A 22,445-nucleotide genomic window follows, 5' to 3' on the forward strand; every position below is an offset into this window, starting at 1 on the left:
CCACTCAGCAGCCTGAAATGAAGTCCCCAATGACTCCATTCTCACTACAACCACAATCAGGCTACACAGAGGCCAGAGCAAGGGATGCTACTAGGTTTGTTCATCTAACGCCAGTTCACCCAAATGAAGAGCAAGCCCTGAAATTGCATTTTGAAAAGCCACTCTCAACCTTGCTAAACACATTGTTGCCCACACTGAGCTGGATGACAATATTCTACCTCTCGTGGCTCAGACCTGGCAAATCACAGCAATCTTTTTTTTTTTTCCGGTGGGTCATGGGGCTTGAATTCTGGGTCTGGGAGCTGTCCCTCAGCTCTTCAGCTTAGGGACAAGGAGAACACTCTACCACTTGAGCCACAGTGCTACTTCCCATTTTCTGGTGGTTAATTGGAGATTAGAGTCTCACAGACTTTTCTCCCTGGGCTGGCTTTGAACTATGATCCTCAGATCTCAGCCTCCTGAGTAGCTAGGATGACAGGTGTGAGCCACCAGCACCCAGCAATCATAGCATTCTTTTGACCACAAAGATGTCATCAGAAACAGGCCCATGACCCAGTCAAAATTCTTTTTAGAACATTTTCTGGAGCCATCATAAAAGACACACTCTCTCATACAACTAGAGACATCACACAAGAAGAGAGCCAAACTAAAAAACACTGACGCAAGAGGCCTGGTGATGCTGCCTGACTCTGCCGGTCCAGCTGTGCCTGGAGCCACAAGCAGTCCTCAACTTCCCAAGTACAGACTTCATAAATGTCCACACACATACATTTTAAGTTATCTTTTCTATTAGGTATTTAGACTTGTCTTGTTGTATAAGACTTTTGTACACACACACACACAAAATCGAATAAAGCCACGAGCCGGTGGCTCACACCTATAATCCTAGCTACTCAGACGAGGGGTGAGGTGGGGCGGGGGCCTGAGATCTGAGGATAGAAGTTCAAAGCCAGCCCAGGCAGGAAAGGCCCTGAGACTCTTATCTCCAATAAACCACTCAGAACACCAGAAATGGCACTGTGGCTCAAGTGGTAGAGTTCTAGCCTTGAGCAGAAGAGCTGAGTGACAGCGTCCAGACCCAGAGTTCAAGCCCCATGACAGACCAAAAAAAAAAAAAAAATTGCAAATAAAACTCTTTTGTGTAGCCCTTTTTCCTTTTCCTTCTTTTCTACTCCTCAAATTTAAATAAAAAACTAAAGGAGCAATAGAAAACTGGGCAAACAGCAGTGTCTGTCATCCACAAACTGCTGCCTCTTTATCTACACTATTCTTCATACTGCCTCTACAGAGACATCAATCATCAACAGAATGGCAGTCCACATTTCTACCAGCCCTGACAGGCCTGAATCCTCTAGGCCTGTAAAACGGGAGATACTGCAAATCCTATGCCAACAAGAAGTGGAGGATTGGGATTGAAAGTTTAAGACTGCATGAACTGCATTGTGATTACCAGGGCCAGCCTCAGCTACTTTGCCAAACCTTGTCTCAGAAAAACAAAGATGATGGCACTTGTATCCCATTCTAGACCCTTAGGGAGGACAGACCATTAAAAATGAGGAATGTAGCTGGGCACAGGTGGCTCACACCTGAAATCCTAGCTACTTTGGAGGCTGCAATCTGAGGATCACGGTTTGAAAGCAGCCAAGGCAGAAAGTCCCTGTGAGAATCTTATCTTCAATTAACCACTCAAAACCTGGAAGTGGCACTGTGGTTCAAGTGGTAGAGCACTAGCATTGAACACAAAGAGGCTCAGGGACAGCACTTAGGCAGAGATCAAGCCCCATAACCGACCAAAAACAAAATGAGGAATGTTAGTTCTGTCCAGAGGTCTAAAACTTACAAGACAGACCAATGTATATATGTAAATAAGATAGCTGTCCTGTCAGTTACAACGTAGGTAGAACTAAAACCTACAGGAAAGAAAAGTGGAGTGAAAATGAAAGATATGGCATACTAGGCTTACAAGAAGGAATATGAGTTTAAGGGTCAGAAGACCAACACGCCAAGACCTGGCAGGAAGAATGAAGTACCACTTGTCATTATCATTTTTATTTACGTATCCTAGCTCCAAACACATCAAGGCACTGTTGCAAGTGATGTAGACAATCAAATAAAAAATAAAGCAGCCATGGTTGGCTTAGTGTTTCTTGTGCTCAAGTGCCAAGCATGGCAGGGATAAATCCTAAGTCTTGCCCTCTACTGTCACAGAGTACAGACAGGTTAAGTACACAACCATGGTGGAGACATGAGTCTCAGGGTCCTGATTTTTTCCCAATCACTCAAGAGAAACTGAGGGTTTAAACCCCAAACTGTCTGAATTTAAATTCTTAGGTCCCCCATCAAGAGACAGGGTGCAGAGAGGAAGACATAGCAGTAAAGAAGAAACAAGAATCGTCAAGCCACTTCTAGTGCTTAGAACTGCAGGAAGCCACAGGAGCACACTGGTATGGGGGGGGGGGATGGAAGCTATGGGGTGCAGGGGGCTAGGGGTGCAGGGAGGCTATGGGGGGAGGGAGGCTGTGAAGGGGCTAGGGTGCAGGGAGGCTGTGGGGAGAGGGAGACTGAGGGGGGCTAGGGGTGCAGGGAGGCTGTGAGGGGGCTAGGGGTGCAGGGAGGCTGTGGGGGGAAGGCTGTGGGGTGCAGGGAGGCTATAGGGAGGGAGGCTGTGAGGGGGGCTAGGGAGGCTGTGAGGGGGGCTGGGGTGCGGGGAGGCTATGAGGGGAGAGGCTGTGAGGGGGTAGGGGTGCTGGGAGCCTATGGGTGGGGAGGGAGGCTGTGGGGGAGGGAGGCTGTGAGGGGGTAGGGATGCAGGGAGGCTGTGGGCGGGGAGGGAGGCTGTGGGAGGAGGCTGTGAGGGGGTAGGGGTGCGGGGAGGCTGTGGGCGGGGGGGGGGGGAGGCTATGGGAGGAGGCTGTGGGGGGGTAGGGGTGCGGGGAGGCTGTGGGCGGGGGGAGAGGCTGTGGGAGGAGGCTGTGAGGGGGTAGGGGGTGCGGGGAGGCTGTGGGGAGAGGGAGGCTGTGGGAGGAGGCTGTGAGGGGGTAGGGGTGCGGGGAGGCTGTGGGTGGGAGGGAGGCTATGGGAGGAGGCTGTGAGGGGTAGGGGTGCGGGGAGGCTGTGGGTGGGAGGGAGGCTATGGGAGGAGGCTGTGAGGGGGTAGGGGTGCGGGGAGGCTGTGGGGAGAGGGAGGCTATGGGCGGAGGCTGTGGGGGGGTAGGGGTGCGGGGAGGCTGTGGGGAGAGGGAGGCTGTGGGAGGAGGCTGTGAGGGGGTAGGGGTGCGGGGAGGCTGTGGGCGGGGGGGGAGGCTATGGGAGGAGGCTGTGAGGGGGTAGGGGTGCGGGGAGGCTGTGGGTGGGAGGGAGGCTATGGGAGGAGGCTGTGAGGGGGTAGGGGTGCGGGGAGGCTGTGGGGAGAGGGAGGCTGTGGGAGGAGGCTGTGAGGGGGTAGGGGTGCGGGGAGGCTGTGGGTGGGAGGGAGGCTATGGGAGGAGGCTGTGGGGGGGTAGGGGTGCGGGGAGGCTGCGGGCGGGAGGGAGGCTATGGGAGGAGGCTGTGAGGGGGTAGGGGTGCGGGGAGGCTGTGGGGAGAGGGAGGCTATGGGAGGAGGCTGTGAGGGGGTAGGGGTGCGGGGAGGCTGTGGGCGGGGGGGGAGGCTGTGGGAGGAGGCTGTGAGGGGTAGGGGTGCGGGGAGGCTGTGGGTGGGAGGGAGGCTATGGGAGGAGGCTGTGAGGGGGTAGGGGTGCGGGGAGGCTGTGGGTGGGAGGGAGGCTATGGGAGGAGGCTGTGGGGGGGTAGGGGTGCGGGGAGGCTGCGGGCGGGAGGGAGGCTATGGGAGGAGGCTGTGAGGGGGTAGGGGTGCGGGGAGGCTGTGGGGAGAGGGAGGCTATGGGAGGAGGCTGTGAGGGGGTAGGGGTGCGGGGAGGCTGTGGGCGGGGGGGGGAGGCTGTGGGAGGAGGCTGTGGGGGGTAGGGGTGCGGGGAGGCTGCGGGCGGGCGGGGGGAAGAGGCTCCGGTCAAACCCGACCGGCGGGTGTGGCATCTGGGGTGAGGCCCGGCCTCTCTCAACCTCGTTCGAGAACCCGAAGCCCCCCCCCCGCCCCTGCAAGGCGCCGCGGGCCCACCTTGGGGGGCGCGGCCGCCCGCGGGGCAGGGCCGGCGCCGGCGCCCGGCGGGGCGTTCGCCTCCCGCGAGTACCGGTGCGCCGCCGCCGCCGAGCCGCCGCGCGCGCCGGGCCGCTGGGGCGTCCCACAGCCGCAGGAGCCGGCGAGGGCCGCCGCGCCGGCCCCGGGCCCGGCCTCCTCGCTCCCCGCCGCTCCACACGCCAGCAAGAACAGCGGCAGGAAGAAGACACCGCGGAGCCGCGCGCGGGATCCACTAGAGTTCGCCAGCGCGGGCGCAGCCATGCTGTTCCGCTGGTCATGTGACCCGGCGGGTCACGTGGCTCCGCCCTCCTTAAAGGGGCCGTCCGCTCTGACGAGGGGAGGGGCGGGAAGGGGAAAAAAGCCGGCGGGGAACTTTTCCAGCTGTTTGTTGCGTGCTTACGTCATCGCGTAGCAAAGCCCAACCAAGCACTGTGATGCCCCAAGTTGTCCGCCCACCGTGGCCCCTTTGAGATGCGGGGTGGTTGGAAAGCACCCAAGTCCACAGTGGATAGCACTGAACTTGTCAGAGTCTCAGTCCTTCTCTACAATTCTAATCCTGACTGCACCTCTCTTCCCCCTAAGGGGAAGCGAATTGAAAGGAATATGCGTTCGAGACTAGAAAGAGTTGAGTGTCAGGCCGCCGCTCACCAGGGAGATAACCTGGGCAAATGTCCTCAGCCCTCCCAGCTCTGTTCCTTCCTTTGTGAATTGGGAGCAAGAATGCATTCTTCTCTGATTGCAGCTTTGCTCCGCATTGGAGAGCGTTTAGCTTTATGCCAGAGACTCTGAGTCCTAGCACTGGGGAAAAAAGAAAAAAAAAAACCCTATCTTAGACAAAAATTTATGAGATTAAATGAAATAAAAGGCTTAGCCTGGGCCCTGCCATTTAACATATCTTTTTAAAACAAAAACAGCTTGCTATTTATAGTAATCATTTTCAAAGACCGAACTTCCTGGGTTCTTTAGGAAGAACGTTCTTTTCTCTTGATCCAATACATAATTTATTTTTGGTCACTACCAATGAGTAAGTGGGAAATATTAATGATCCATGCCTAGGTAAGGAGACCTATGTTAGAAATGCACAGCTTAGCAATGCACTGTGTATAAACTGGGAAATGTATCTAGACATTCTCTCTCACTTCCATTGCCATTTAGATCCTTCTGCATTTGTCTGTCCTTTTCTGTTCCTTCAACCTAATGAAGCTGGTCCTGACAGTGCTTTCCATGGTCACTGAACAGCAGGTCTACCAGCCTAGCAACCATGGATCCAGTAAGGCAGACAGCAGAGAAAGCAGAACAGAAAGGTAACAGGAGGCCAGATTATGTAGGGTCTAGTGAGCTTTCACTCTGCAAAAGCTGGTGTTGTTTTGACAACACTTGATACTCTTGATCCTCAGCAGAGTTAACTCTTCTGCTAACTTAGAGCCTTCTTTCTTGCCTCCTGGTCCCAGAACAAAGAGAATCCCAAATGTTCTGATGGCAGCAATAACTTGTAGTTTAATGTGACTCTTCCTGAATGTACAAAAAGAGAGCAAACACCTGGGGACCATGACTTTCACCTCTACAGAGCACAAAAATTTACAGAGATGGGGAAAGCAAAGTCTCCAGTGGGTCATCTCTGGGCTCTTGAAGCCATATTTCCTCCTTAGGGACAGGATGCTATGTAGAGTTCTCTGGTTAATTTCATGGCTGCGTCCTTATAGATGATCCTATTCTTGCAAAGGATCCCCTCCACCACAGTTGTGAAGTGGTTTAATAAACCTTTGTGTGTCTGTTGGAAGCTTGATCCTTAACATGGCCACATTTAAACAGTGAGATCTTTAAGAGACAGGGCCTGGTCCAAGGTAATTAGGTCATCGGTACATTGCCTTATGTAGGGGTTAATAATGGACACTCAACATGAGTTAGTTCCAGACAGACTATAAAGCCAGACCACTCCATGCCCTTGGCCCCTTCTGCGTGTGGCTGTTTACCTGTCTGCCACGATGTAATGCAGCCAAGGGAGCCTTCACCAGTGATAAAACAGATGGAACTACCAGATCTTGGGCTTTCAACTTCCAAAACAGTGAGCTAAATAAACCTCTTTGCTTTATAAAGCACTCAGCCATGGTGTTTTGTTATAGCAATAGGAAACTAAGATAGTCTCCAAACTGGCAATTTACCCATGCCTGCAGTAAGCCATCACTATCCTTTATGAGGCCAACTGCTTCTGCTTATACAGAACCGACCACCCTTGGATTCCATGAATGTGGCTTACCCCTGCACCTCCTTCACTGTGAAATGGAATCCCTGTGTAGATGTTAGGTTGTGTGGGAATGTGTTTGTACATCAGGCATTCTGCAAGCTCCCAAACATCAATGCTGGCTGGGACTATTGGAGTAGGTTGGGGAGAGGAAGGGGAGCTCAACTCTATCCACTCATCAATCGACTGACAGTGGTTTCCAGTTGGGGCTTCTGTGAATAATGTTGTTATGTGTACATATTTGTCTTTGAGCATGTTTTTATTTCTCCTGGGTATCTACTCAGAGCTGCTAACCTCTCTGGTTAATTTTTTGAGGAATTGCCAAGATGTTTTCCAAAATGGTGGTGACATTTCTTCCCCCACCAGAAACGTATGTAAGGTTCAATTCCTCTACCGTGTAGTTAATGCTTGCATCTCTTTTAAATGTAATACCTCATTCTCCTCCATCAGGCCCAGCAGATCTTTGTCAGGTTATACAGAGATTTGACTCTGAATGTAATGTGGCAGCTAAGAGATGATGTGGAGGCTGCTCTGGGGAGTTAAAGGGCAAACTTGTTGCTTTCCAGCACAACAACAAAACTCTGCAGTAAAACAGCAAATTCCCACAGAAAGGACTTGCTAGTTCTCAATAGGAAAGCCACCTCTGCCTGCTGTCTCTGGGGGCCCAATAGAGATTGCAGAGCCACATCACTTAGTACTATTCACCAAAATGCCCTTGCCTCTCTTTTCAGGCCCCCAAGATTTTTTCATTTCTTTGAATTCAGCTAGGCATTCCAACAGCTCTAGAACTCAGGTGCTAACCGTTAGATAGTTAGCCCATCACTCAGCTGGGGCTTCTCTGACATGTTGGAGATGAACTCTTTACACCAAAGAGGCCCTCTCACAGTAGTTTCAACTCCTCTGTAGCTTTTTCTTCTCTCATTATTGCTCTCTAGTGGAGGCCAATGCAACTTGCTAATCAGCCATCCAATTTCATGGTCCTTGTTTGTGTTGGGCATCCTCTGTACTTACCGGACTCCTGAACCAGCATCATAGCAACCACATTCCTTTATACTTGGATTTCCTTACGTCACCACTGCTGACGTTTTTATGAGGTAGGCTGCCACCTTGTGCCAGGGGCTATCAATATCCCACATACCTTTCCTTATTCCCAGCCCAGCGTGGGTGATTCGCTACCAACTGCATCCTCAGGCCACCTCTACTACCAGCTATGTCATCCTGGCTCCACTAGGAAAAAGATATCATGATGTAATTTGAAAGGCAAGAGATTAGCTGGGCCCTGGTGGCTCATGCCTGTAATCATAGCTACTCAGGGAAGCTAAGTTCCAAGGATCATGGTTTGAAGCCAGCTTAGGTAGGAAAAGTCCATGAGATTTTTCTTCTTCTTCTTTTTTTTTTTTTTTTTTTTTTTTTTTTTTTTTTTTTGGGGTCCGGTCGTGGGGCCTGAACTCTTGGGCCTGGGCGCTGTCCCTCAGCTCTTCAGCTCAAGGCTAGCGCTCTACCACCTGAGCCACAGCGCCACTTCCAGTTTTTTCCTTTTTGCTTATGTGGTGCTGAGGAATCGAACCCAGGGCCTCATGCATGCAAGGCAAGCGCTCTACCACTGAGCCACCTTCCCAGTCCATCTTTTTTTTTCTTTTTGATCGGTCGTGGGGCTTGAACTCTGGGCCTGGGCGCTTTCCCTGCTCTCTTCAGCTCAAGGCGAGCGCTCTACCACTTGAGCCATAGTGCCACTTCCTCCATGAGATTCTTATCTCCAATTAACTACCAAAAAGTCAGAAATGGAGCTGTGGGTAAAGTGGTAGAGCACAGGCTTTGAATGAAAAAGCTAAGGGACAGCACATAGGCCCTGAGCTTGAGCCTCAGTACTGAAAGGAAGGAAGGAAAGTAGGAAGGAAGGAAGGAAGGAAGGAAGGAAGGAAGGAAGGAAAGAAGGAAGGAAGAAAGGAAGGAAGAAAGAAAGAAAGAAAGATTGAGGGATTGTTCTCATGTTTTTTAAAAAATGACATTGCAACATATCTGTGCATAGTAACTACAAAAACCAAAGGAGAACAGGAAGAGTCAGCAGAGACAGCCTGCAGACTGAATACAAGCCCAGCACCTGTGGAAGGAGGGCAACAGGCAGGAAGCTTGGGTAGGAAAAGCATCTATGTCTGGTACAGCCTAAAGAAAACCTGGGCAGCAGCTCCACAGCAAAGATTGCTGGTTAGAAGGTTGAAGCACTGAGCTGAAACGCAGGCCCTAACTTTCCTATCACGCTCCCATCATTGGCTGGAGATCCCAGGTAGAACACCAATGGCAGCAGCGGAAGGCTGCAGAAGCCTGGCTGTCCATCAGCAATCTGCCTATGTACAGTCCATTCTGTCTTACCGAGTCATCTCAGCACACACACACCAGCTGCTGTACATGGTAGAGAGAATGTTCCCTGACCCAGCCCTGCCTACCTTTTTGATCTGACCTTTCAGCAAATTGTCCCAGACACAATCTCCACCACACTGCACCTAGTACACATCAAGCACAATCCTGTGTCTAGGTCTTTGCACTTGCTACAATGCTCTGTTTTGTCATGCTGGCTTGTTCTCTTCCTTCGGGTATCAGCACAAATGTTCCCTCTTCTGAGAAGCCTTCCTGGATCTCCAGATATGATCCTCCTCCATCTGCTCCCTCACATGCCTCTTGTGTTAACTCCATAGTATCTGTCACTGTCTGAAATCATTGTCTACTCTTTCCTCTCCCTAATAGGGGTGGGGAATGGGCGGGTAAAAAATTTTTAGTCATCCACGCTATATACCCAGTGCCCCAAACCACACTGGGTATGTGTAAGTCTAAGTAAATATTTGTTGAGTGGGTGAATTTACCATCAAAAGAATTTTAAAAACCTTCAGGCTATGACAGGGTTAAATGTTGAACACCAGTATTCCTTAAATAACAGTAATGTGAAACACTATGATCTTGGAGATCATGATCTTTGGCTCTTCAGAACTTTGCTGTCGGATAGTGTTTTGCCCATATAGACATTGGAGATGGAACTTTCCATATGCATAGCCAGGAGGGTGAATAATGGTGAAACATCATTATTCCAGGTGTTAAGGAAACAGGTGAACACCCTTGTCCAAGTGAAATGGACATTAAGTAAGTTAAGGTTCAGGCAAGGTAGCTCATGCTTGTAATCCCAGCTACTTGAGAGGCAAAGATGGAAAGGACCTTGGCTTGGTGATGACCTGATTAAAACATTAGTAAAACTTCATCTCAACCAACAAGCTGGACATGGTAGTGAGTATCTGTGATCCTAGCTACATGAGAAGTATACATAGGAAGGTTATGATTGTTAAAGCTGACCCAGGCAAAAAAAAAAAAAAGTATGAGACCCTATCTGAAAAACAACTAAACCAGAAAGGGCTAAAGGTATGGCTCAAGTTGTTGAATGCTTGCTTAGCAAACACAAGGCCCCAAGTTCAAAGCCAGCCACCACCAAAAAAGGTAAAGCATGTGAAATGCATTGCTTAGTAGTGAAGAATAGCTCAGAAATTATTAGCTACAATTATTGTTACTCTCAACTTACTTAATATATAACATAAGCATTCCAGAGTGTTGTAAAAACAGAAATTTTCTACTAAATTTGGACAAAAAAGAGAAGTCAAGTATTTAGAAAATTTTGCCATGCAGTTCTTTCATTTGACTCTCTTTAGAGAACTAGCATGGTAGTAAGATCCCATGGTTAGAAAGCCGATTAATGTAGGCGTTTTAGGATTGTCTTTTTTGTCTGTTTGTATGTTTTTCAGATGTGCTCTTGCTGTATTACCCAGATAGCCTGGTATTCCTGAGATCCAGTGAGTAGTCCCTTCACCTGGCACTACAGGCATACATCACCACACCAGCCTTATGCTTAGAGTCTTTTTCTTGTCTTTTTCAATTATGCTGTAGCCAATGAGAAAAGGTAATGTCCAGAGAATATGTGATGTATATTGTTTGTTTCCTCTTGCCAAATGCTTTGGTCTTCGCTCCCTCCTGAGGGTGTAGCTCACTGGAAGAACACTTGCCAAGCATGCTCAAAATCCTTAGTCTGAGAAACAGTAATGCAATTTGCTTTTAAACCAGGGGCTGCTACAGCTCCAGGGATCCTTGTGATCAGAACCCTCTCATGCATCAGAATCATTAGAACAAATATTCCTAAAGCTATGATTGCTGGTTGAATTCCAAGATTTGCAGAATCTGGGGTACAACTCAAGGATTTACATTTCTAATGAGGTCCTAGGGGAATGCTAATCCTCTGATCTGGACATTTCATAACCTGCTTTCATAAAACAATGCCCTAGTCTAGTGTTGGGTAAGGCATCTTTCTCTTCTTAATGTCAGGGGTGTGGCAGATATAGCAATTGACAGCCCTCGTGCAACCTATAATTAATCATCTCCAAACTTACCATGTGTTTATCTTTCTGGTGTTCCTGGACAGTAGTGACTGGAGTGAAGAATGAGAAGAACCAGAACAGCATCAAAAGAAATTGAGAACCATGCCCTGTGTTTTTTTTGAAAGGCAGAGAGGGGAATGACATAAGAAATCATCGTTGTGTCTGACACTGGTGGCTCATGCCTGTAATCCTAGATACTCAGGAGACTGAGATCTGAACATCGTGGTTCAAAGCCAGTCCAGGCAGAAAAGTCCTCATGAGACCCTTATGTCCAATTAACCACTCAAAGACCAGAAGTGGTGCTGGGGCTCAAGTTACAGAGTAGTAGCCTTGAACACAAATAGGCTCAGGGACATGTGCCCAGGCCCCACGTTCAAGCCCCATAACTGATGAAAGAAAGAAAGGAAGGAAGGAAGAAGGAAAGAAAGAAAGAAAGAAAGAAAGAAAGAAAGAAAGAAAGAAAGAAAGAAAGAAAGAAAGAATGGAAGGAAGGAAGGAAGGAAGAGAATGGAAGGAAGGAAGGAAGGAAGGAAGAGAGAGGAGGGAGGGAAGGAGGGAGGGAGGGAAGGAGGGAGGGAGGGAAGGAGGGAGGGAGGGAAGGAGGGAGGGAGGAAGGATCATCATTGGGCGTCTCTTTAACATCCTAGCTTTCATAGTGCTTGAGAGAGAAGAATGAGAGCTCAATTGTAAAGATGCAATAAACATTCCAGATGCTTGTGCAATAGCAGTTTTACTTATAGTAACCATTTATTTTGAAAATAAAAATGTGAACATGCTGGTATGAAGATAATGAATTAGTCAAGGAAAGTGCAGAGCAAATCACATCAGGCCCCCAGGATCTGAAGGGTACAAATCTACACCACCTTTTCAGGTTTCAGCACAGGTGAATCATCTTCCAATTCCTCTCATCTCTCTTTGCTTTGCCAGGGGTGTGGATCCGTACCATGGGGAATCACCAAGGGAGTACCATGTTTCTAGGAAGATGGAAGGCATTACCCTACTTGCAGCAGCCTTGCCCTCCATGCAAGTATGAGAAGAGGCACTAACACTCGATCATGTTGCTATGGTATCACTTTGCTTTGAAGACATTTCTATGTCCAATTTAATGGATTTCTAAAAATCTGGTTATACCCTCGATGCTATAGACACCTATAATTTGATAATACTCCCTTTCCAAAACTTATTGTAGAGGGCTAGGAATGTGGCTTAGTGGTACAGTGCTTGCCTAGTATGCATGGAGCTCCAGGTTCAATTCCTCAGGACCACATACACAGAAAAGGCTGGAAGTTGTGCTGTGATTCAAGTGGTAGAGTGCTATCCTATTTTTTTAAAAAAAACGAAAAAGAAGAAGAAGAAGAAGGAGGAGGAGGAGGAGGAGGAGGAGGAGGAGGAGGAGGAGGAGGAGGAGGAGGAGGAGAAGAAGAAGAAGAAGAAGCAGCAGCAGCACCAGCAGCAGCACCAGCAGCAGCAGCAGCTTGGGGACAGTGGCCAGGCCCTGAGTTTAAGCCCCAGGATTGGCATAAATAAATAAATAAATAAATGTAGAGACAGATATTTTAGTACTTTGTCTTGGAATAGAGGGAAAATGGCTTTCCATATCACTCTATGTGACAGATAATATATGAAATTTGCAAATGTAGTCTTCAAAGAGAATTGTCACCCTTTGTCCCAAAAGAAATGTACTCATTACCTGACTTATGAAATGGTAAGCCCTCTGTACGTCACCCTTTTACCCACCCCCTTCTACCCCCCCTCTCCCCCCCCAGTTGTGGGGCTTGAACACTGAGCCTAGACACTATGCCTCAGCTCTTCAGATCAAGGCTAGCACTCTACCACTTGAGCCACAGTAGCACTTCCTGTTTTCTGGTGGTTAATTGGAGATAAGAGTCTCATGGACTTGGCTGCCAGGGCTGGCTTTGAACTGCAATCCTCAGATCTCAGCCACCCTGAGTAGTTAGGATGATAGGCATGAGCCATTGGCACCCGGCCTCTGTACCTCACCCTTATAATAACAATAAAAATTGTTGAAAGTCACCCTATGTTTTCCTCTAGAAGACAGTAATGGCATTCTAAGAACACCTGCAAATTCATGACCTTGAATGGATTTTCCCTTGATTAAGGGTAGATGCATCTTAGGATCTCTCAGACAAGGAGGTTAATTTGAGTGATCCCGTGGTTATGGAACAATGCTCAGAGATAGCCATTCAACATTGTTGGTTTTGAAGGGAGTCAACAGCAAAGCAATGGTACCTGGCTTCTACTTCCTGGAAGCCTCCAGAAAGGTACAGAGCCTTCTAACACTTTGATTTTTAGCCTAGTGAAACCGAGGTTGAGCCTCTGACTCTTGCATTTGTAAGGTAATACATTGTGTTGTTTAAACTCCCAGGGTCATGATCATTTTGTAAGGCAGCAAAGAGAAGCTTATACAGCTATTTCACTTCCAGCATTTTCATTCAAAACAGGCTGGAACTCACAGTCACAGAAGGACCAGCAGATGCTCAAGTCTTCTTTTAAGGGCATCCTTGAAAGGGTGAAAAATGTGCATTGGCTGGAACACAGCCCAAGAGACTCTGCCCTCAACCTCTTCTCCTTGACCCTACCACTCCAGGAAAGGGTGAGAGCGATCTTGCATTGTGGTGCTAACCAGTCTGGGCACAGGTACAGACAGCCTGAGCTCAAATGCCATCTGCTTAGGGGAATTGGGAAGAATGGAGATCTTACAGCCGTATGAAACCATGGGGTGTCTTGGGAAGAATGGAAATCTTAAGGCTGTATGAAACCATGGGGTGTCTTGTGAAGCCTCCCACTGAGAAACAGGAAACTGGAGGCCCTACTAGTTCCTGGCCAGGCAAAGTTCTGGAATCATCTCCCAGACAGTATTCATAGCTTCCTAATTACAAGTGTGGTGCCTTTATGCATAGAACACTTAGCAAGGTGCAGTGGATTTGAACTTAAGTGTCCATCAGAGATACCCGGAGAGCCGATTAAAATGCAGTTGGCCACCCATCTTCCATGCCTACCCTCTTGAACTTCTGGTTCAGTAGATCTGAGGTGTAGCTTGACAGTTGACATTTCTAATAATGTCCTAGAGAATGTTGACTTTGTAGTTTGAGGGCTGTGGGCATAGTAGGTAAACACTTAGGATTGCACTTGCAATTGAACCATCTTTGACAACCTACTTAACATATGGAATTCTTAAACCTTCTTTATCTATCAAATAAAAATAAAAAGGTATCTTTTGCTGGGCACTGGTGGTTCATGTTAGCTACTCAGGAGGCTGAGATCTGAGGATCGTGGTTTGAAGCCAGCTGAGGCAGATTCTTATCTTCAATTAACCACCAAAATGCCAGAAGTGGAGCTGTGACTCCAGTGGTAGAGACCTAGAAAGAACCCAGGCACTGAATTCAAGCCCCAGGACCCCCCCCCCCCACCCCCCCCCCCACACACAGTCCATCTCTTAGGATCATGGTGAGAATTAGACAGGATGATCTATGTAAAACTCTGGCATACAGTAAGATCTTAATATCTAGTTTCCATACTGTGTCTACTATTGGTATTCATGATTAGTGACATTATTAAATACAGCGAACTTACCAGGCATTAGAGCTATATTCATAAACAGGTCAATGGGAGACCATAAATTTGTCTTACAAACAACACTCCCCTGCAAACCAGAACACCTCTTCCACCTGGATTTTTATTTACCTTCTTTCCTCAAGAGAATTGCTGGAGGAAAGAGTACACCCACAAAACAGAATGAAGAGGAAGTAGAAAGTTTTCAGGTTATTTTGTGGGAAATTATCTAACAATAGAAAGAGGAAAGTCATTTGGGTGTGAGGCCATGCTATAGAAATGAATAGATGTGAACTGGGCCAAGAGCAAATTAATTTGACCATAATTACAGAGCAGCAAAAGGAACTGTGCCATGCTCTCTCCTCTGGGAAATCTAACAAGAAAGTAAGGGGTTGGATCATTTTTTTCCTTCCTGTTCTAGCATAATTGATATTACCATCATGTGAACAACAAAAAAAGAGGCACCTCAGGGCAGACTTTATTTTCTTCCACTAAGGAATTTGCTCTCTGGGTCACAGCAACAGAATGGGGGAGGTCAGTGGGAAATGGGGATGTTCCTGTGATTTCCCCATGGAAGTTTTGACTGATGAAATTGGCCATATTGATGGACGCGCTAGTAACTCAGTGGAATTAAACTCTACCAAAATACATAAGCTTATTATAAAATAATAAAGTTGGTGTAGTGAAGCAATTACCATTAGAACTTCAATTATGATCTCTGTTCTAAAAAATGAAAATACTAGCCAGGCAATGGTGGCTCATGCCTGTCATCCTAACTGCTCAGTAGGCTGAGAACTGAGGACTGTGGTTCAAAGCTAATCCAGGCAAGAAAGTTTACGTGCCTCTTATTTCCAATTAAACACCCAAAAGCTGGGCGTGGAGCTGTGACTCAAGTGGTAGGGTGTCCGTCTTGAGTGAAGGAGTCAAGTGAGAACATGAGACCCTGAGTTTGGGCCCAAGTACTGGCACAGACACATACAAACATACACACACATAATATTACTGAGCTGGGTAGGAGACCAGTTAGAAAAAATTGCTAAGTTAACTTAGTGGCTTAAACTGCAGTTATCTGAGAGTGTGAGACTTCGTGGTCTAAGCCTGAGGCTGGTCAGTAAGCTTGGCCTGCCTTATCTCTTCACCCCAGCATAGCCCTTACTGGGCTGTGAGATCCGAAAGGATCATTGAAACTTTCAATGCCAGTTTTTTGCACTTCATCAGCAAAAGAAGGGATTGAACAGATGACTAAAATTTCTGAAATTCTCACTATTGAGCTATCCTTTCATAAAACTTTTTTTAGATCTCTGATGATCATGGACAGAAACACAAATCAAAGCCACCATTGAGATGTCATGTCATCCCAATATAGAATTGATGTTATCAGAAAGACTTCCATACTTGGGCTAGCTTCAAATCAGAATTCTCAAATCTCAGCCTCCTGAACAGCTAGGATTCCATGAGCCACCAGCACCAGACATTACACAGCTTTGTAGCCTAGATACATATTAACATTACTCTGTGCCAGGAACTGTAACAGAAATGAAGGAAGTATGTAATCAAAGACCTAGAATAATTTAGAAGTTATCCTAATACCCATTTTGGCATTCTAAAATCCACCAAAAGCTCTTTATTATTGTGCTGTGTAGATGCCAATATTTGCAAAAGACGTGTCTTTAAGAGGGTGCCCTGTTCTCTTGTTCTCTTAGTAAAAGGTTTCTGTACTTCCTGAACAGGCTTCTTTATAGGGGTGATAGAAGACTATGACTTTTCTCCATATACTATTTCCCCATTCTATTGCCCTTAAGCTGTTGTTTTTCTGCTTTCCCTGCATTTTAAATGAGATAAACACACAACATAAGAGCCACAATGTAATGGCTGCAATTAAGTTACTTTCTAGTTAAGTATTATTGACATAGCACCAGTACTCTGGTTTCAAAACATTGTTTCAAAATAGGTTAATGTTTTAAGACATTTCCTTTTCCATTTTCTTTTAGCATTGGTGTCTTTTCCCTTGTGGTATGCTCTCAAAATAAGTTAAGTAGAGGAGAAATAAAAGCTAATTTAATCTGAGAACCTAGTTTCTAATACTGATTTGGGGTCAGGATGTGCATAGTCTTCTTTTTTCTAATAGCAAAGATGATGACAGTAATACAAAACTTTTCTCCTGGCAACTTTGCACTCTACTTTTCTAACCAAAACCAGATGAACTTAAACATTTTGCTATTTCTGAAGGCCAAATAATTGCTCAATATCCCACAAGTTAAAAATAATGAGCAAGTTTTTACCAGAATCCTTTTTTTGGAAAGACCAAATATATTCACTTGCTACCACAGGGAAATCTTTTCATTCAGCCTTATTGCAGTGTTTTCACCCTCATCTGTAAAACAATGTGCTGTAAAACAGGTGCTGGTGGCTCATGCCTGTAATCCTAGCTACTCTGGAGGCTGCAATCTGAGGATGGGAGTTTGAAGCCTGCTGGAGCAGGAAAGTCTGTAAGACTTCTATGTCCAATTAACCAGCCTTGAGCAGAAAAATCCAAGCGAGAGGCCCTGAGTTCTAGCCCAGTACCAGCATACCCAAAAAAGTTTAAAATGAAAATGAAAACAGTACCTTCAGAACCTTAGAAAGAAAGACTTGGCTTTTCCTCTCAGTGAGATTATTTTGGAAAGAATAAGTGTCTTCTTCTAAATATCTGTATTTATTCTTGATGATAACCATACCATATGCTTGTTTAAATTTTGTTTCCCTAATGAACATTTATCTTTACAGAATGGCTCATTTGCTTCAAGGAGTAGCAAATTCTTTTTAAGGTATTTCAGATGGTGAATCAATCCTGCACCACCTTGAAAATAGATTCAAGTTTGTTTGTTTGGTTGGTTGGTTAGTTGGTCATGGGGCTTGAACTCTGGGCCTGGGAGCTGTCTCTCAGCTCTTCAGTTCAAGGTTAACACTCTACCACTTGAGTCATAGCACCACTTCTGGTTTTCTGGTAGTTTATTGGAGATAAGAGGCTCACAGGCTTTCCTGCCCCGGCTGGCTTTGAACCACTATTCTCAGATCTCAGCATCCTGAGTAGCTAGGATCACAGGCATGAGCCATTGGCACCCAGTTTAGATTCAGTTTTTACCCCTTCTTTCTTTTCCTCCTAAAATGTAGATGTGAGGGAGCTGAGGAGGGTTGTTTGGGAGAAGAATTGAATAGAGAAAACTACTCAGAGAAGCTTCTTCTTTTACTTGCTGTATTATATTCAATATAAGTGTTTCAATTTTAGTAACAAAGGACTTTTTCTCTGTCTGTTTCTCTCTGTCTCTCTCTTTGAAAGTACTTGGGTTTGAACTCAGGGCCATTACCATTTGCACTATATCCACATTCCTCTTTTTTTCTTAGTTTTTGGATCCGGGTCTTGGTTTTTGCTCAGGGCCAGCCTTGTACCATGATGTCTCTGTATAGCTGGGATTGCAGTTATATATCGCTGTTACCTAGCTTGTTTGTTGAGATGAGTTGTCTCACAAACTCTTTTTGCCCGGGCTGACCTCAAATGGCAATTCTCTTGATCTCTACCTCTTGATTAGTAGGAGCCGCCCATACCAGGTCAGAAATGACCACCTCAATAATCTGTACCTTTAACGGAGGAATTCTGCAGTATGAACAGACAAGTCCTCAGGAGGAAGTGAAGTAAGAAAAAAGGCAAGGGACCTGACAGCATCATGGCTGTTTTCTAGTCAGAGCGACTAAGTCTGCAATGTCTTAGTAGAAAAGGCAAAAAGGTGGGCACAGCCTTAAAGACCAGCTGATGACTTTCAACCCAGTTAAACCAGCTACTCCTCCCATTTGTTATCCCCTAATCACATTTGGAAGCCTCTGGAAGGCAAGTAACAGTGAAGGAAAAGGCAGACAGCAAAAGCACTTTGTACAGTCTTATTGTCCTCAGTGTCCAGCGAGTACCTGGTAGAGAGGTAGTTAACTACTCACTAAATACCAGCTTAAACTGAGATCCAGCACTTAATTAACTGAAGGATCTCTTCCACCTGTCCAGTTCCACTTCTCTGAGATGATCTTATCTACAAATAGTTGTATGAGGGACAGAATCTTAAAACCTCCATGGGGGTTGAGCTTTCAATATAGGTTACCCAGATCCTAAAACTATAATGGGGCTGGGGGGAGATACTTAAAAGTCTGGGAACCAAAAAAAAAAAAACAAAACTGGAAACAAAAGGAAGCAGTTAATTGGATTGAGTGTGGATACACTGTCTTGGGTGGAAGAGGAAAAAATCCACAGGTCTCACATCATTGGTGACTGAATTAAGAAGAATTCCCTGCCCTGGTTAGGTCTATTGATCATTAAGACCGCCAGTTTCCATGACTTTTCCTCATGCATAATTCCTTGTTGCTTTTCTACTTGACTTGCAAAGACCCTAAGAAGGATATGTAACTTGGTGAACATAACAGAAACAAAGTTGCTAGGTTGTAAACACCCTTATTTGGGATTTTACCCCAAAAGCTAATTGTAGGTATTTTTTTCAATAATTTATTGATATTTCAAACTTTCAAAGGTAAAAAAAATAATTATGCCTCCACCACAAATGTGAAACTCTCACAAAGGGCGTAGAAATAACTATAAATATGGCAAGATTTTATATAGTTTTTGAATATGACTGAAAAATATATGTGCTATGTAGTTGTGCAGTTTTGAGCGTGAGTTTCAGATACAGGATGACATTGTTTTCTAAGTAACTTATTTTACTTAAAGCTGCAAAAGGCTGATTTTAAATTTTGTTACTTCTTACATGTATTAGCTAAATTCTAGGCCTGCTAGTGCATATCTGAAATCCAAGCAATCATAAAGCTGAAGAAGGAGAATCCAGACACAATCTTGTCAATCAACCAACTAACCAACACACAAGAGCTTCCTTTGTTTCTTTAGCTGCAGATTTCATTTCAGCTCAAACATTAAGGTAGGCAGGCATTTATTCCAAGGGTCCAGATCCAGCCTGTTTAGCAGAAAACGCTTTGCACATAGGATCAAGGAGATTGGAGGAAATGTCTGAGTCAACAATAAACTCTTGGTTCTGCATATTTCAGGAAAACAACAGTTCTCTTTGTTTAATGATGTGATCCCAGATGATATTAATAATATTATCCTCAGAAATGGTATTGTTGCCACTTCCATCTAGTATAAAGTCAATAGTAATTCCTTTGTTTTTGTATCCATTTTTTCCTTTGTTGTGGTCCTGGGGATGGAACCCAGAGCTGTGCAAAATCTAGGCAAGTGCTCAAACACTGACCTACACTCCTGGCTTAATTTGTCTCCCCCGCCCTGCCTTTTTTTTTTTTTTTTTGTAGCTTTTACACTGCCTTCAAGATGCTAAGTCAATGACACTCTGTCCAAGTTCCTTTTACTAACAAGATGACTAGTAGCCTATTTTGCCCTCCAGACCAAAAGCACAATTACTAGGGCCTTTCCCTATTGGAGCCTGCTTTTAGCCTCACAGGATGTCTGGAGTTTAGACTCAAGAAATATCTGAATTTAGCCGGGCGCTGGTGGCTCACGCCTGTAATCCTAGCTACTCAGGAGGCTGAGATCTGAGGATCGTGGTTCAAAGCCAGCCCGGGCAGGAAAGACCGTGAGACTCCTATCTCCAATAAACCACCAGAAAACTGGAAGTGGCGCTGTAGCTCAAGTGGTAGAGCGCTCGCCTTGAGCTGAAGAGCTGAGGGACAGTGCCCAGGCTCAGAGTTCAAGCCTCACGACCGACAAAAAAAAAAGAAAGAAATATCTGAATTTTCCTATCAAATTACCCATTTCAAGTAGGACTGCAACATGTCCAGAAGTCCTTTCTTTCGGATACTCTTGGAGTCCCAATAGTTATCCAATAAGGGTTGAGTAAGTAGCCAGTACTCACTACTGAGTTAGGTACTAGAACAGGTGCACAAATACAGGACTTAGTCTATGTCTTCAAAGAACGTAGGTGGTCTTCATTGAGACCATCTAAGTGGGGTGTTGGTACAAAAAACATCATCAAGGACTGATGCTACAATTTTGAGTGTCCATGTTATGTTTGGCAAGTATCCATGGGTTTTTAATAAAACTCTCCAAAAGAACTATGACTCCATTCCTGCCCTATAGGTTACCAATGACCAAGAAAGACTAGTAGGAGAACTGGCTATTTAATAGTTATTCCTCTTGATATTTTTATAGTTAATATTTTTATAGTTAATGATAGACTATCAGACCAAATAAAGTCATCCAAACATAGGCCAAATTTCCCTGATGTGGGCTGTGGACATACTTCCTTGCCATTGAAGAGGATCTCAGAAAAATTATAAACTATAGCACTCAAGGTGCATTGTGACACTCACAGGTGATTGAAGTCTATGCTGGGAGACAGTTGGGAATATTGCTATCTCAATATTGGTTTGGCGCTGAGAACTATAATAGGACATATCAATCTTTCCTCTATCCTTTTTGATAACATTCTTTGTTTTTAGCATTGCTCAATTGAACTTGGAAAGTCCTGTAATATCCTATAAGACATTGATCAGTGCATTGGAAAGGCAAGGATTCATAGTATCCCTCTCCAAATATGAACACACAAACAAATAAATCTGGAGGTGAAGGGTGTGGTGGTGGTCTTGTCCATTCTTGTGATTCCCGGCTTTCTCCAGCATATTTTGGTGTCTTAATGAGGACAGCACTAAGGGGGGTGGGCTTCTAGGCAGATGAGTTTCGTTGCTGTTTTTAGCTGTGTTCTGCTGCCATAAACGTTTTCTATTTGTAGGGCTTCCCTGGGGGTAAGCTGATGTGCTAGTCTCCTACTGTCTTCAGACGTCTGCTCAGTCTATGATACTATCCTGACTCTGCAAAGCCCTCTTGACTTCCAGCATGGGCATCTCAAGGGCAAAGTCTTAAGTGGTAATTTGCATGGCTGGTCATCTTGAAGTATGACTTTCAGGATCAGATTCTCAGTTCTCTAGATCAGTGCTGCCCAATAAAATATATTATGAGTCACACACATGATTTTTTTTTTTTTGGTCCGGTCATGGGGCTTGAACTCTGGGCCTGGGCGCTGTCCCTCAGCTCTTCAGCTCAAGGCTAGCGCTCTACCACTTGAGCCCAGTGCCACTTCCGGCTTTTTTCTTTTTGCTTATGTGGTGCTGAGGAATTGAACCCAGGGCCTCAGGTATGCAAGGCAAATGCTCTACCACTGAGCCACCTTCCCAGCCCCTACACACATGATTTTTAATTTCGTACTAGCACATGTCAAAGGCAAAATGAAGGAAGAAAACTCAAGCAAGTAATCCAACATATCTGACATAATATCAGTTCAATATATAATCAATTGAGATAGTTTGCTATTGTTATTTGTATCAATCATTTGAAATTCAATGTATATTTTCCATTAACTTCTCTTCTCAGATAGAAGTAGCCACATTTTAAGTGACTAAAGGGACAGGAGCTATTCTATTGGAAATTCAGGACCAAAAATTTCCCAGGGAAAAATACAAAGAAAATGCAGCCCCCCCCTCCCCCACTGCTAATGGAGAACAGTTGTGCAAATGACTTAATTTCTCCCAATGTGCATTTATCCATTGTATGCCCTAGAGGATCTCTTCTTATCATGGCCAATTAGAAAAATTACCCTCTAGTGTTCTAGCAGCTTCCAAACTTGTGAAATGTTGAATAGTATTATCTGCACACACAAGCAAAGAAAATGGGGCTGTGAAATTAGCATGCTCAAAAAATATGACCATACTTCCAGCCACACGCCTGACACACCTTCCATGAAAGTGTTCTAACACACTGATTTGCTTCTGTACAAGTATGAAAATGTCCGGATGGAGGAAGAAGCCCTTCTGGGCCTAGGGAAGAGAACACATGTATAAACAAGACACGCTTCCTTCTCTTAATGAACTCTGTAGATGTTAGAGGAAAGTGTTGGAGAAAGCAGGGTAAGAGGCGAGTGTGCATTGTGAGGTGAGAATTGCTTGTCACCAGCTCTCAAATGTGACTAGGAATTCTTCGGGGAAGCCAGGTTACAATTGCAGTGCATTTACAAGCCAGAAACACATAAAATAACTACCCTTT

At 45.5% G+C, this 22,445-nt stretch overlaps 1 protein-coding gene across 2 annotated transcripts in view; it reads right to left on the minus strand.

Annotated features, from left to right (window-relative positions):
• The window catches only part of Sumf1 (sulfatase modifying factor 1), a 63,667-nt gene extending 59,264 nt beyond the window's left edge, over positions 1 to 4,403 (minus strand). For both annotated transcript variants that reach the window (XM_070018998.1, XM_070018997.1), the window contains exon 1: positions 4,118 to 4,403. In XM_070018998.1, coding sequence (XP_069875099.1) covers positions 4,118 to 4,399 — 282 coding nt within the window. In that variant the 5' untranslated portion in view covers positions 4,400 to 4,403. The remainder of the gene's footprint in view (positions 1 to 4,117) is intronic.
• Positions 4,404 to 22,445: the final 18,042 nt, after the last annotated feature.

This window comes from Dipodomys merriami, unplaced genomic scaffold, assembly GCF_024711535.1.
Source record: "Dipodomys merriami isolate MVZ:Mamm:240054 unplaced genomic scaffold, mDipMer1.0.p SCAF_13, whole genome shotgun sequence".
Lineage (NCBI taxonomy): Eukaryota > Metazoa > Chordata > Mammalia > Rodentia > Heteromyidae > Dipodomys > Dipodomys merriami.